The 16496-nt window shown below is 42.1% G+C and overlaps 1 protein-coding gene across 1 annotated transcript in view; it reads left to right on the top strand.

The window, feature by feature from the left end:
- Window positions 1-16496, top strand: part of Pkhd1 (PKHD1 ciliary IPT domain containing fibrocystin/polyductin) — a 480627-nt gene that overhangs the window by 23076 nt on the left and 441055 nt on the right. Inside the window, exons 7-16 of the mRNA XM_031366970.1 lie at window positions 1183-1261; window positions 2973-3047; window positions 4252-4316; window positions 4784-4823; window positions 5714-5784; window positions 10656-10757; window positions 11533-11628; window positions 13879-14020; window positions 14573-14687; window positions 15547-15825. Of these exons, the coding sequence (XP_031222830.1) occupies window positions 1183-1261; window positions 2973-3047; window positions 4252-4316; window positions 4784-4823; window positions 5714-5784; window positions 10656-10757; window positions 11533-11628; window positions 13879-14020; window positions 14573-14687; window positions 15547-15825 (1064 nt within the window). The remainder of the gene's footprint in view (window positions 1-1182; window positions 1262-2972; window positions 3048-4251; window positions 4317-4783; window positions 4824-5713; window positions 5785-10655; window positions 10758-11532; window positions 11629-13878; window positions 14021-14572; window positions 14688-15546; window positions 15826-16496) is intronic.

Genomic DNA, 16496 nt, shown 5'->3' with positions numbered 1-16496 from the left:
GGGGGGGGGGAGGACCCCTTGTGGGTGGCACCATCTCTGGGCTGGTAGTCTTGGGTTCTATAAGAAAGCAAGCTGAGCAAGACAGGGGAAACAAGCCAGTAAGGAACAGCCCTCCATGGCCTCTGTGACAGCTCCTGCTTCTTGACCTGCTTGAGTTCCAATCCTGACTTCCTTTGGTGTTAAACAGCAATGTGGACATAAGCTCAATAAACCTTTTCCTTCCCAAGTTGCTTCATGGTCATGATGTTTGTGCAGGAATAGAAACCCCGACTAAGATAGTCTTCTAGCAGCTATCAATTGCCCATAGCACTGTATCTAGTGGTAGAGTTTCATGCTGGCTTCACTTACTCCATGCTGGGATTTTGTTTGCTTTGAGCTTGCACAGGTTTTGAGTTTGCTTGTTCAGCTGCCCTGGTGTGTCTGGAAAATGGTATTTCCTACTCATTGTCACAGCCTTTCTCTCTTACATGATGACTCTCAAGTTCAGGGGGAGGGGTATGATATGGATATCCACCCCAAAGAGCTAAGTGCTCTGTAACTCTTACCTTTTGCAAGCTGGCCAGTTGTGAATCTCTGTGCTAATCCCCATCTACTGCCAAAAGAAGCTTCTCTGATGATGGTTGGGATATGACACATAAAACACACATGGATCACATTGCACATAGGATGCATGGTGTTTAATGTCTGCATACACTGTATAACATTCATATTGAAAGATGCATATCTGTCTCCTCAAACATATCCTTTACTTTTGAAGACACTCAGTATCCTTTCTTCTTGGTTTTAAAACCTGGTACATTGACATTATCTGAAGTCACCTAATAGTGAAATAGAATGCCAGAACTTATTTTCTGATCTAACTAGAACTTAGCTGTCATTGATCCACCTGTTCTTAGCCCACCCCATCTCTGGTTCTTTCCAGCCTATGGCAGGCAAGTACCATTCTACTCTTGACTTCTGTGCACTCCATGATTTTAAGTATTACACTGTCTTAGCTTTTCTACTGTACAACCCTGGTCACGGGGTTCTAGCACTGATCTTATATTGATATCACTTATTAAACATGTTAACTTTAACACCTGTGCCTTGCTGGTGATACGCAATAAAACAAACACAAACAGAATTTATGCTATACATTTGGAGTTTGAGCTAAGCATATTACATTTTGGACTCTTAAAACAGGAGAAGTAGTGCACGTGTATGGCCGGGTCATCACTGACCGGCTGGAGACCTTTGATCCTAATGTGGACTACATGGAGAGGTAAGTATATATTTGTTTCTGTGTTACATATCTGCGAGATGACATCCTGGGGCTAGTTTCATGTGTAGTTGGAAATTGTAAGCACTTGAAACAGAACTGCTATTTTTCTCTATGCAGTTTATGGTTCATGGTGCACCAGATTTCAGCTTTTACTTTGTGAATGTGATTGCAACTGGCAGATTAACTTGCTTCCTCCCTTCCTTCCTTTCTTCTTTCCTTCTTTCCTTCCTTCCTTCTTTCCTTTGTTTCTTTCTTTCATCCTTCCTTGCTTCCTTCCTTCCTCCCTTCCTTTCCCTTCCTTCCTTTCTCTGACAAGTAGAGACTAGACCTTGTGTGAACTGCACTTGTACTGGCTGGTTTTGTGTGTCAACTTGACACAGGCTGGAGTTATCACACAGAGGGAATTTCAGTTGGGGAAGTGCCTCCATGAGATCCAGCTGTGGGGCATTTTCTCAATTACTGATCAAGGTGGTAGGACCCCTTGTGGCTGGTACCATCCTTGGGCTGGAAGTCTTGGGTTCTATAAGAGAGCAGGCTGAGCAAGCCAGGAGAGGCAAGCCAGAAAGGAACATCCCTCCATGGCCTCTGCATCAGCTCCTGCTTCCTGACCTGCTTGAGTTCCAGTCCTGACTTCCTTGGTGATAAACAGCCACGTGGAAGTAAGCCAAATAAACCCTTTCCTCCCCAACTTGCTTCTTGGTCATGATGTTTGTGCAGGAATAGAAACCCTGACTAATACAGCACTGTAACTACATCCATGGATTTTTCCTTTTGGTTCTTACTCTTCCCTCTTTCCATCCTGAGGGTAAATTCTTTCTAAACTCATACATAAACATAAAAGTCCATTTACCTCTCTTTTTAAGTTAGTTACTTTCCACCTGTTCATTCAGAAGTCCTACTGGTGGGATGAGAGGGAACTGTGGGCTCAGTCACCAAACAGGGGAGGACCCATGAATTCAGGTATTTAAATCTGTGCAACTTGTAATGTTTTCTGGAGTGATTAGATGTGAGCATGACTTTCTTCAATGGACATGTTGGAAGTATAAAATGCTACTATAAAATCATCCATGATGGGAAGAGGAAGAACAGAGTTCATGGGAAGCCATAAGCCTCTGCTATCACCCAACAAATCCTGTAACTATATGAGGATTTTTAAGACAGAAGCAACATTATTTCACTTATTCTACCAACTGCATAGTGTCTATACACAGTGTTTAAAATTTTGTTCATCCCAGAGTGATGTCTTGGAGGCATTTCCTACAGCTTCTCCATCTTTTAAATTCATCCCTCTATCTCTACCATTAAGAAGTTATCAACTTCCTTTTCTTCATAAATTAAAAGTAGACTTTTATTGGAGATAGAAAATCTAAGTACATCCTTAGCCAATGTGCCATCTTCAGTATGCAGACCTATTTCAATCTCAATCTGGCATCCAAGTTTTAAAAGGGGCAGTGAAGGCACAAACTCTACAATAACTGTGCAGACCAAGCATGGCCAGTGTGGAGAAGGCTATGTAAAAGCTCCATGTGCAGTGCAGAAGCATGGGCCATGAGGGTGCCTCTATTCCCTGGGAGAAGAGTTATGGTCTTCACTGCCCCCTGCAATGGTACCCTGTAGGGCTAGAGGAGAAAGTTCGTAAGACTCTGCCGCCTGGCGGCCATGTTCATTGCTTCTTGTCTTTCTGTTTTCTTTTTCCCCCCCTCTCATCCAGCCCATTGATCCTGGAAGCTGGAGCAGATAAATGGCTTACTCCTTGTTCTCTTATAAATTGGCAGACAGGAAGCTGGTGAGTATTTTTGCTGTTGTTGTTGTTGCTATGTTTTCTTGTGAATGTGTGTGCTTTCAGTTACTTCCATATGACAAGTGCATACACATATATTCATAATTTCAAAAACAGAAATCACATGGAGTAGTTCTCTCTCTTTGGGCTTATTGGAAAAAGTAGAAGGCTTGATTATCAGTAGAAAATAAAAAGTAAAGGAGAATCTACAACCTTTTGTGAAAATAAAAAGGCACTACTTATTAAAGGCAAACCGTACACCACGACTTGCCCTTTGGGCTACAATGAAGTTAGTCAGTAATAGGAATATGTGTAGCTATTAGCCTTTCTTTGCAGATGAGACAGGGCTTTTCAGAGAGCAAGCCGCAGACTTGGGCCCGTAACCCTGTATGATTAAGAACCCATGTCATAACCACTGTAACTGTAATGACCAGGAAAGCAAACAAGCCTCAAACATGTTTTTTTTTTCCCTCCCCTTTTTAATGTGCTTCTGGTATTCATGTTTGCACATGCCTGCTTATATGTGGGCATTTATGTGTGAGGTTTTACTTGTACATGCAGGTATGCTCAAATTTGATGTGTTGGAATCACAATAGATCTCCTTCCAACCCAATTCAAAGAGACGGGCCCTCTTAATCGAACTCGGAGCTAGCTATGAGTAGTCTCGCTCACACAAAGTCCCATCCTGAGATGTTTTAAAATGAGTGTATACATGCTCTAGGTCATACAGCCAAAATCTGGCTGAATTCTTACTTCACTTTCAACTTGGTGGATTAAATCTGCTCTGATGCTATTACAAGAATTATGTGCTATGGCCTGACTTCTTGGGACAAGTTTTTAGTGGAGCCAAATTCTAAACTATAGTTACTTTCTAGTGTCTTCCATTCGTTTGCCTGAGATTGTTTGCTTTTAGGTCACGTCTCTTGATAGGTTTAATTATACTTGTCCTAAAATAGACTTTTGGAAAGAAAAAAACTACATGGAAACTAGGAGTGAGTTAAATTTCGTTTGCCACACTGTGTATTTGCCATGAGGCCTGTGTACTGATAACTCCAGTTGGTGTTAGTCTGAGGATAACCTTACTACAGATACCTTCAGTATGTATCAGTTTCCTCTGGCTTATTTGACTTTTGTATATCACTTTCTTTAAAGAGCTGGGAATTCCAAGCTGTTGTTTGGTTATTCTTACATCGGTATGTTTTTCCCACAGTTTTCCAATCCAGGAGGAACATGGCCTTGGGACTGTGCAGTGCCGTGTGGAAGGCGATTACATTGGTCTGTTTTCGGACTATCATTTAAAAGAAAATAATTTCTTTCTTGGTATCCAGAAAGAAAGACAAAACCATATTTCTTATATGGTATCATGTGAATAATAATAATTGCTACCAAAATAACTTCTAAAAACACCACACAAAACAACTTCCATGTAAACTAACTTAATTATCACAATCAGTAATTTTACTTTACAAGTGATCATGCTGACAATATCAACCAGTGTGTTAGGACTAAAATCATGCTTCATCTAAGTCTAAGCCCAGGATTTTATTTGCCATACGTGTGTCCATTTCTTCATGAAAGTCATAATGTCAACTCTCTGAAATATTTACTTGGGTAATATGAAAGAACTTCCAGGCTTGGACAGCAATGATGGTACTGGAATGGTTTGGGCCTAGGGTAGCAATATCCTGGTCCAGAAGGGTCATGCCCAGTCTTACATTACTGTGTGTTTCTTTGTGTTTCAGGTTCTCAGAATGTTAGTTTCTCAGTATTTAACAAAGGGAGGTGAGTAACTGGGGTAGACAAATCTGTCTGAGGCTTGTATGGTCTGTAACATCCGGTGTGCACCCTTTAACCTTTATAATTTCAACCATACCCCAGTAGGATATAGCAAACTTCTCACACCTCCTGGATTTCTTTCACTTGAGAGAGCATTGTGTTCTGACTGACCCATGAGTATCACAGATGTTTCAATGTTGGGGTGATACAGAATTTTAAGACTAGCTCTTCAGTCGAAGTGCAGTGACCCTGCAGCTGTCTCGAGTGTGTTGTGGGTAACAGTTTCCAGAGACACGCTGTGTCATTATAAGAATTGCCTTCTTCAAGAGGGAAAGAACTCATATTTCACCATTCTGTGGAGACACAGATGAATTGAGATTCTGGATTTATGTGTGTGCCTTACTTCTTGTCTGGTAGATGCTTTTGTCCTTCAAAGTACATTCATTGTTTGATATTAATTTCATTGTGATTATATCAACACATTACACATGAGTATATAGCTCAAAGCATGTATTTGTTTTCTCTTTCTCAAGAACCAAACTCATCTACTCTATTATAGTAATCTATTATATCTATTTATTGTAGGAATCTATATCTGCTTATCTATTGGAGGAATCTACCTTATCTATCGACTGTTCATTAGTATTAGGCCCACTCACATTTCTTGATGCACTTAACACTTCTGACATCTCACAAAATAGAGATTGTTACAATACAATCATTGTTTTGTTTTCTATGAGAAAACAAGCTTGTATTTATTGGTATTGCTTTCAGTTATCAAAATGATCTGGTAATAATTTGGACAAATTATTGAATTTACTAGAGGTTATTCTATGAACTCCCTTTCGAGAAGCAATCGTAGGTGACATTTTATTTTCTCTTGTTTTCTTTTGGAGGTCGACGGTGCATAAGGAAGCCTGGCTGATCAGTGCGAAACAGGAACTGTTCCTGTACCAGACACACCCAGGTACTTTTTCTCTTCACCCTGTCATCTTCATCCATCCCTTCCCTCACAGTGCACTCGACGTTACACTCTCCTCCTCTTCTGGCAGTTTTCCTGTGGCCATTAGCACGGCCTCTTCATTCTGGTTAAAGGTAAACTGCTTGTATCTGCATCTGCTCTGGTGCTTAAAGCCCTGCACTGATTACTGATGTTCTGAGAAATTAGATGCCATAGCTTTTGCACTTTCCTCACAGCTTGCATGCACACAAATGTAGATGCTGCAGCTCAATCATGCATTGTGACCTCTTGATGCAAGCAAGAGATGGAGTAAACATGGCACGCACATGGCTGGTGCCAGTGTAGCACAGCATAATACTTTACAATGAACTTTTTATTTTATAAACAAGAACAAGCATTATAAAGTAACAGAAAAAAGCATAGAAATAGTATATGTAATAAGCAAATAAAGGTAGTTTAAATCAATTATTATTAAATATAGATGGTACATATTTGTGTTACTATGACTTTATTATTGTTTGGCAGTTTCATAATTGTACTTATTTTGTTTCCCATTCTGTCGTTTCTCCAATGTGAAGATAGTAGATTTATATGCACCAGCATCACTACAAATACATGTGGTGTGTCTTGTTTATGTCCTTACAGCAGCCTTGGTGATGTCACTATATGATAAAGATACTGATACAGATGCAATCTGTTGTTTGTTGATTCACTGTCCAGCAGCTTTTGAGTATATCCAAAGAGGCTCAATTGTAGATACAAAGATATAGCTATAGACTAAATGACACAGAGAGGAGGTGTGCTGTCCTGTATGTTCTGAAAAGTAACAGAAGGAAAGTGACACTTAAAAATATAATAGGACTTCTTTCTGGTTATTCTCACAGTCAGTGGTTTATGACTAGCCTATTCCGATGCTAAGCTATAGTGTTACCCTCTGATGGGCAAACTCTGATACCAAAGGATGAACACTGAAAATTGGAAAGCCGCATGAAATTGTGGGCTTGCAGTTCACTAGCAGGCAGTTGGCTATTTAAAGAGAGCACCCAGTGTCTAGGTTGGGATACAATCACAAAGTCGCTGAAAATGTGTCTGTGAGGTAGATTCAGATCTCAGAAGTAGCAAAAATCTCCAAATCCTTTCCAACAGAGAAAACGATCATCTTCTAGGATGTGAGATGAATGCCATTTTTACTCTAGACAGCCTATCCTGCTGGAGCTGAGTTTGGATCCTCGCCCTTCTTGTCTTTAAACAGTTAGTTACCTGTTGTGTTTGAGAGGAGGTGTAAGGAAGCATCCATACAGATGGATACAGCTACAGACAGCAGCATGACAGTTACACCCTTGTTGAGTCTTTGGCATATAATTCCGATATCCACCTTTTTGAGCTAAAGAATAGGGTATATTGCCCTTGGGTTACTATTGAGAAAAACAGATCAAGAGGGGGGGGGGTACAACTTATCTAAAGATCTCTACAAATGAAAAGCCTCATGCGTTTAACCAACACCGTTCAGGAAGCATACTGCCTCTCGTACCCTGCCTTAAGCTTCTACAATTCTGCTGTGATTTGGAGATCTGATGGGCTGGATGAGTAGGCTGACAGTGTCTGTGGTCATACATTTCTTGGGATGGAGAGTCACAGGCATGAACATTTTCATAACGGAGGGATGCTTGGAGAATATGGAGAATCTGTAAGGGTCTGAGGCTCAGCCTTTTAAGGCTGGCACTCAGCAAGTAGTCCAGGCTGGTTAAGCCTCTAAGCCTTACTGAACCCGGATTCAGTCTATGAGAAACAAATAATGTGGTGCTCGTCCTTTTACTTCTGAAGATTGGGTAAAGTAGTTGGTGAGGAAGAATATTAGGATTCATCCAACATTTCTGTCTTTTTCATGATCATGGTCATGGAATAACAAGTTTCTTCGTTTTGTTCCCACATATTTATTAAATACAACACATCCATTTTATTTTATTTTATTGTTGTTTTTTTTGAAACAAGGTTTCTTTTTGTAGCCCTGGCTATCCTGGAATACATCTGGTAGACCAGGCAGGCCTCGAACACAGAGATCTGTCTGTCTCTGCCTCCCACTTTCCAGTATTAAAGGAGTGTGCCACTATACCCAGTTGATACATCTATTTTATCTTTATAACCTCTGTGCAATTGGGGACCCCATAATCTCCAGTATAGCTTGCTCAAGTAACTTGTAAGGGGGTCTGATGAAGTTTATCCCTTTCAGATTCGTGTTCTACATAGCTACCAGAAATTTCTACATCAAGCACACACCTGACACTTCTTCACTGTGCACAGTCTCTAGAGCAGTGGTTCTCAACCTTCCTGATGCTGTGACCCTTTAATACCTCTCCTCATATTGAGCTGACCATCCATCCATAAAATTATGTTTGCTGCTACTTTGTAACTGTAATTTTGCTACTGCCATGAATCATAATGCAAACATCTGATATGCAGGACAGTCTTAGGCGACCCCCAAATGGGTTGCAACTCACAGGCTGAGAGCTGCTCCTCTAAAGGAATCCCATCTCCTGTGAGAAATAGCCTAAGTGTCCATCTTCTTCTTATCTGCTTCTATGCTCACTCCCCTCTCCCTTTTTCCCACCTCTCCTCTCTCTCTCTCTCTCTTCCCCATCTCTTTGCATATTCTAGCAACACCAATATGCATTTTGTAATCTTCCCCTATTCTGCCTATTACTTGCTTTCAATGTCCCCTCTCCCTTTTATGTGGTCAGTTATTAGTTTTTAATTTTCTCCCTGAAACAGTCTTGCTCTATAGCCTAAGATAGCCCTGAGCTTGTTGTACCATTATAGCCTTCCCAGTGCTGGGACTCTCATTAGGTGTACACCTTCATGCTCAGCTTTCTCGGTCAGTTTAAATTCACCCTTAGGAATCGGTTCATATGTTATATCCAAAAAGTATTTTTTCTACTCTGTCTTAGTTAGGGTTTTACTGCTGTGAAAAGACACCATGACCAAGGCAACTCTTGTAAGGACAATATTTAATTGGGGCTGGCTTACAGATTCAGAGGTCCAGTCCATTATCATCAAGGCAGGAGCATGGCAGCATCCAGGCAGACATGGTACAGTAGGAGCTGAGAGTTCTACATCTTCATCTGAAGGTTACTAGTGGAAGACTGACTTCTAGGCAGTTATGATGAGGGTCTTAAGACTACACCCACATGACACACCTACTCCAACAGGGCCACACCTAATAGTGCCGCTCTCTGGGCTGAGCATATACAAACCATCACATACTCTGTACCCCAATCTACTCCTAAGCCTTTGTCTACTTCATAGCCTCTTTAATTTTGCTGACCTGTAATTATATCTACTGTAATTATGCTCCCATATACATACACTTCCTTACCATTGTCATCTGCTTGAAGGAAGGGACTACTCTGAATTCCTTGTTATATTCCTAATGTAATAGAATAGACCCTATGTGGATGCTGGGAAAAGATTGTGATACAGCTGTTCTAAAAGGCTAGGAAGCCTCTCTAACTAGTGAACAATAGTGAATGCAGAGACCCACAGCTGGTCCAGATGCTGCCGGTAAGTGATGGCTGAGTGCTAGGCTCTAAATAAGACACTTAGACTACTTCCTCTAAGGCTCAAGAAACACCATGGAAGAGAGTGCAGAAGGAATGTAAGACACAGAGTCAGGAAGAGGGGGTACAAAATGCCAACTTCCAGGCATGGTAAAGTCACCACCATCTTAAACTCACACTGGACCTGCACGAGACTTGCCTGTAGTCACTGAGTTTAATTATTCGGTACTGAAAGATTCTGGAAAACTGGGAGCCATTGTCTTCATTTCTGGACCAAGTGCCAATGGACAGTACTAAATGCCTGGTCTAACAGATGATCTTGGCTAAGAACAGTGGGCCACTAAACAAAACAAGAAGATTTGAATGTGGGCAAAGGATTTGTAGGGAGGGAAGGGCGTTGAAAGGGTGGGAAGTGAGAGTAACTCAAATGCATTTTATTCATGTATGATGTCTGGGAGCAAAGCAAGTTAGAAAAAAAATATGATTCCTACTTTGAAGTTGTAGCTATTCATGACCAGCCCCTGTGCAAATACATTTAGTTTATGCCATGTCTGAATATATGTCCACTATATATCATACTATGAATACATATACATTTATACTTAGTTTATCAAAGAAAACAACTCTTTTTTTACCCCTGGAAGGAATCAGACTTTAAACTAATATCTAAAGAGAGGATGAGGGCTGGAGAGAGGTCTTAGTGGTTAAGAGTGCATACTGATCTTGTAGAAGACTTGAGTTCAATTCCTAGCACCCATGGGAGGGAGTTCAGAACGACCTATAACTTGAGCTCCAAGATAATCTACTGTCATCCTGGCCTCTGTAACCGCAGGACCTCCCCACCCCTGTATACACATAATTAAAAAGATATTTAAGGAAAGGACAGCATGAAATCCTTGAAGGTATGTTTCACATTGCTATAGGGGATTCAGCTTGAAGGAAGAGTGGGTAAGACATTGCATGCACCTGGGGAAGAGCAAAGGCCTGGGTAATGAGAGTCCCAGCTGGTGCATTCCCTGTGGCGTAACCTACTCTTCTCCCAATGTTCAACTAAATCCATGATGTGAAGAGGCATACTTCATCAGAATGCGTGAGAGAAGCAGGGACCTTTGCTGATCCTGTGAGTGATCTTCCTTGTAACTACTGGTTCTGTTGGTCTAATATGTATTTATAGCCCTTTTTGTTATTATGTGCATTAAAAATGACTATTAGAAAACTGACAACTGTTGCTTAACTTGTAGCTTACGAATTAAATGGTGGTGGTTTCTCTAAGTCACATCGCATTCTATATTTAGACGCTTCCATTTTTATCAACTCTTGCAGAAATCCTATCTGTGTTTCCCAAAGTTGGGAGCCTTGGGGGAAGCACAGGCCTCACCATTACAGGAGACTTCTTTGACCCTTCTGCCCAGGTTACCATTGCAGGTAATTATGCTTACATGGCTGAAAATGGTTCAGTTTTAAATACTGTAGGGGTTTTTAAATCTCTTATAGCTCCTGGCTGTGAGGGAAAGCTGTCTTACATTTGAAACATACATGTATGTATGTATGTATGTAGTATGAGTGTATAGATGTGGATGCATATATATGTTTATGTGTCTGTGGTATGTGTGGTGTGTATGTGTGTGTATGAGTGTGTATGTGTACACGTGTGCCACAGTGTTCCTGTGGAGGTCAAAGGGCAGCTCCCCATACCGAACCCTGCTCTTGGCTCCTTTGTCTTGAAGCAGAGGTGCTCCTGACACATGCCACAGTGTTCCTGTGGAGGTCAGAGGGCAGCTCCCCATACCAAACCCTGCTCTTGGCTCCTTTGTCTTGAAGCAGAGGTGCTCCTGACACATGCCGCCCTTACCCTCCCCACAGAGCAAGGTCATCACCTCTCTGTGAAATGAAATTGCTTTGTGGAACTTGCTTGCTCACGGCCACAAGCTGCTTCATACTCATCCCCTGTTGCACTGCACAGTCCCTTTCCTGACCTTCTTCTGCCAGAGTGACAACTTTTGCTACCAGACCTCGCCCACCTGTTACACCAATAGGACCCTGTTCAGCCTTTTCTTCCACGTGCACATGTGTCAGTGCGGGCTTGTCGTGGGTGGCATGTGTGGCGTACATGCACGCGTGCGCTCGTGCATGCGTGGTGTAGTGTGTGTGTTTACGTTTATTTATAGGTGTATTTATGAGCTTTAAAAATTCTCCTTAGGCGTCCCATGTGATATTAGACATGTGTCTCCCAGGAAGATTGAGTGCATTACCAGGGCTCCGGGGAAAGGAGCAAGACTCACTGCTCCTCAGGCAGGTAAGGAAATCACCAGGGCTGCTCAGTAAATTTTCCACTGCCGTGCTTTGTATCAAGGATCCAGGGAGTAGAAGGAACCGTGCTTGAATTCTGTCTCAGCAGTGTGACTAATTGGATTGTGGTCAAGCCTATCATATCAGGAAATACCTTAGCTTCATTCCATTCCTGATTGGCACTACATTCCTAGCCCCTGCCATATGTCTAAGCCATAGACTTCAGGCAGGATATAACTGCCACAAAGACCCCGTGGCTACTGAATGGAATCCCCAAACTGCCTCTCTGCGTTTGGTAGGGCAGTTGTATGTTTATTGGACGAGGAGACAGGAGCAGTGGAGCATGCTTTTCTGTGCGCATAGCAGCAGCAGTAGGTAGGTCAGATAGTAAGGCACGATGGTGGATATTTAAATGCTATTTATTTCCCCTGTGGGCATTTTTATGTTGATATCACAAGTGGGTATGCATAGTGACACGGCCACCAGCCTCTGTCTCTAGTAGACAGCAATGGAGGAGGCGAGGCACCAGATTCCACCTGTCCTCATTTGTTTGAAGTTCCCACATTTTCTGTTAGGCATTAGCGTTAGAAGTTCCAGTTCAGTTAAGGATAAGGAAGGTTGGCATGTTGCTCTGTCAAGAACCACAGGTTACGGTTCTGGGCATGAGGCACTGACCTAATGCTCAAAGATGTAGCGAGTCAATTTGAAAGGCTCAGCACCTATAAGCAAAATTGCCCTGCAGGAGTGAAACCTTCCTAAAGACAGTCCTTTGCAGTGTAGAGAGAAATGCAAAAGTCTGTCTTGAGAATTCTGGAGCTCCCAGATTGCCAGTGTTTACTTAAGGAGAGCTCCCATCCAAGGAGACCAAAGTACTGAAACAAGTAACGCAGAGAAAGTGTGTTTCCTGCGTCAGGAAGCAGAAGGTGGTTCCCTTGTTGAGCATTTCCTGCTTTAGGTACTGTACCCATGGTAGGATCATTTCCGGAAAGCAGCTATTTGAGCAAGTGATACCCTTTTTGAAAAGCTGTTGAAGTCTGTCCTGTGGAAGTAGGGCAAAAAACCACTCAAAGCAGGGCTCATTCTTGTCCTCAGGGGACAAGATGATATTAGCATGTATTGAGTTCAAACCAGGGATGCAGTTCATCCTGCAGTGTACAGCACACCCAACATCGGAGCTGCCCAGACTAAAACAGCCACAGGGCAGAGTTTGGGAATCTCAGAGTTAAAGTGACTTTCTTAACAAGCTTTGAATTCTCTGCTTATCCCATATTTATGATCCATGTTAGGGCCTAGTGAGCAACATTAGTAGTTTATAATAATAGTTATAATAGGTAACCTCTATCAAGTAATTACTCTACTTCCAGATCCTATAGTCTTTGAATATTGTTTCTAGTTCTTACCAGCTATATTTTGATGTATGAGTGAGTGGAGACTCAGGGTATTGAGGTATGCCTCCAAACTTCACACCTAGTAAATGATAGACCACAAATCTGAATACACAGTTAAATACATCTAGAGCTTTAATGGCCATCCAGGATGACTGCCCAGTATTGATCAAGATAGGTATCCAACATCAATGCCCACTTGCCTTTTGCCTCAAGGTTTACTTCATATAAAGTGTAAATGTGTAAGTGCAACATCAGTTAAAATACCACATAATCAAACTACGCCTTGTATGTGGGTCCACACATTGAGGTCATGACAGTTGAAAACTTGAAGGACTGGCATTTTTTTTTTTTTTTTTTTGGGTCTGGGAAAAGGGAATTTCATGAAATAGAACTTTCAGGCTGAGTAGGCCTTCAAGTTCAAGTTCAGCCTCAGAAGGCACAAAGTGAGACAGCGTCACACATTACCGCCACACAGGCCAATGTTCTGAGCAGCAGTGTTTGTTCATGCGTGCTCTCTCCAAGGCATGGTCATCTTCTGTAGCATGGCAGTTGAAAGTCTTCCTCCTCTCCTCTTTCCTCCCTTTGAGAAAAATCTCTCCTTGATGTTTTTCATTAAGGTGGTCTTTTTAAGAGTCTACCTTCTACCCAGGGACTTTTTTCTTTCTTTCTAGAAAGTTCCTAGTCTCTACACAGGACTACTCCAACTTGGTCTCTGGTGACTCATCATTCCAGAAAGCACTTGCAATGCCACTCATCCTGTAATTTGAGAGGGGGCTTTGTTGTGAGGAGGAACACTGTCTGGTGGTTATGGGATTTATCTATCTATCTATCTATCTGTCTATCTATCTATCTATCTATCTATCTTACAGGCAATCGTGGACTCCTTTTTGAAGTTGGAGATGCTACTAAGGATGTGGAGCTGACTGAAGCTACCCCAGGGTACAGGTGGCAGATAGTTCCTAATGCCAGTTCTCCATCTGGCTTTTGGTCAAAGGAAGGGAGACCTTTCAGGTATGCTATAGACCAGGGATCTATAACAAGAGTGTACTGACTATTTCAGGCCAGCTAGGTCACAGGGAAGAAATCAATGATATTTCTAGGGGGTCATTTGTCACACGAGCCAGTTCAACAAGAGGAGTATTTGACAACATTCTCACTCAACCAGTGTTGGTCATTCTGCTGGTCATATGACCTTTTGTAGGTATACAACCAAATATAGAGCAAAGTATAAAACCCATATTTCCTGTAAATATACTTTGGAGATAAGTGCAAACCTCCACATTGTCCTGTGCTATGCCATGCTTGTCTGACAGATGATACAACTGCAAAGGGCTGTGTGTAAACTGCAAAGTAGGTGTGTGGGGTCTGAGCGATGCTGAGACTAGACAGGTGTGCTTGCTTTTTCTAGAAACTTGAGAGTAATCCTGTGGTATAAGAGTCAGTTTTTTTCTTCTTCTTGTAATTTGCATAATGAAGAGCCAAGTGCAAGAGACTGCTATATTTTGGCTCAGAGATCCAGGCCTTGTTTAATCTCAACTGATTCTGTCGTCTTCTATGGTACAGAGCACGGCTCAGTGGGTTCTTCATGGCTCCGGAGACAAACAATTACACATTCTGGATCCAGGCAGACAGCCAAGCTTCCTTGTTTTTCAGTTCTTCAGAGGAGCCAAGGACTAAGGTATTCCCCTTCCCTGGATTGCCCTTTCCTTGGCTCATCATCCTATGCCCTTGAAAGAAGAAAGGATCAGAGATAAAAGCTTTCCTGTTCTATGGTTGTAAAGCACCCCTTGTAGACCATGGATATTAATTGCTGCAAAGCAACTTGAATGACTGTAATGGTATTGTAAGCCCAGTATCATGCTACATTTTTACAGTTTACTAGTAATATTTATTTCTGTGAAGTATGGATATCTCCACTTTCTAGATGAGAAAAATGAGGTTTTGGAGAGTTTTATGGCTTGTTCAGGACCACTTGAATAATAAGAGAAGCGTTCACAATTCAAAATCAGATTGGTTTGTCTGTAAAAACTGTGGTTTTCCCACTGTTTGGGTTAGCATCGTGTAGTAATGTTCTATAAGCCTTGTGACTTTAGAAAGCTGCCAGCATCCGCTTGTGTTTTTGTCAGAGACCCACAGTGTCCTTAGTCTGCTCTCTGTGACTGCCTTACTGGAGAAAGGTATGGGTTTTGATGAGCTCATACCATTCTAGGTCTTTCAAGGGTTTAATGCTATCTTTTTACAGCATCACACAGACATAGGGTATCAGGACAGGGTCTGCTCCTAAATATAACTTGTAAGTTCTAACTCAAATACAATGCACTTGAGAGAGGGAGAGAGGGAGGGAGGGAGGGAGGGAGGGAGAGAGGGAGAGAGGAAGCAGAGTGGAGAAGCAAACATAGCCACCGAGCCAAAGTGAGTTGTCGGAAAAGTGATTACTTAAAAATGTCATGTTGGTAGCTTTTCAAATGCTCATTGTTTGAGAACAAAATGCATGGAAGATTCATAATGTTGACCCTGATTGGCTTATTTGGGCACAGGTAGAAGTGGCCTCAGTTGGGGTTGGCACTGCTGACTGGTTTGACTCTTGGGAGCTGCACGGGAATGAAGGGAGCGGGCACCAGAAGACATCCAAGGTAGAACTGCAGGGCGGAGCCAAGTACTACTTGGAAGCAGAGCAGCACGGGAAAGCTCCCAGCAGAGGGATGAGAATTGGTGTCCAGATCCACAATACCTGGCTGAATCCAGATGTGGTCAACACTTACCTTCTGGAGAAACACCAGATCCGAGCCCAAGCCCAGAAACTTCCAGAAATACAGGTGTGTGTGTCTTTCCAGCCCCAGGAAAGCAAGCCATGGGAAGAGTGGAGCCTTCCTTAGTAGGACACCTGGCAGAGAATAAGGAAACCTGAGGCACAATTGCAATTCCTCTGCCACAGATATGGGATATGGGGTGGTAAAGACTGAAATTCCTTTTCTTTATTTTTAAACGTTATTTATTTATGTGTATGTGTATGTGGGTTCCAAGGCTTATGTGCGGAGGCCACAGGATGATGCAGGGGTTGGTTCTCTCCTTTAACCATATGGGTCCCAGATACCAGCAGCATGTGCTTTTAACACACTGAACCATCTTGCTGGCCAGATTTCTTAAATGTATTTTTATAACTGAGATTATCTTTCTTGCTGACTTCTTTTTGAAATATTTGAATTCTAGGTAAGTCTTTAAAAAATTTCTTTAGATTTTTTTATGAGTTATTATTTTGCCTGAATATATATCTCTGCATTGTGTGTGTGACTGGTACCTATGGAGACCAGAAGAGGTTATGGGATTCCCTGGAACTGGAGACTGGAGTATAGTTGTGAACCATCATGTGGCCACTGGGAATTGAACAGAGGTCTTCTGAATAAGTGGCCAGTGTTCAACTTTCCAGTCTCGGCTCTCTCTCTTCCTCTCTTTCTCTCTTTCTCTCTCTCTCTCTCTCTCTCTCTCT

The sequence above is a fragment of the Mastomys coucha genome, unplaced genomic scaffold, assembly GCF_008632895.1.
Source record: "Mastomys coucha isolate ucsf_1 unplaced genomic scaffold, UCSF_Mcou_1 pScaffold14, whole genome shotgun sequence".
Lineage (NCBI taxonomy): Eukaryota > Metazoa > Chordata > Mammalia > Rodentia > Muridae > Mastomys > Mastomys coucha.
The sequence above is the reverse complement of the archived record's forward strand: the minus strand, read 5'-3'. Positions and strand labels throughout refer to the sequence as shown.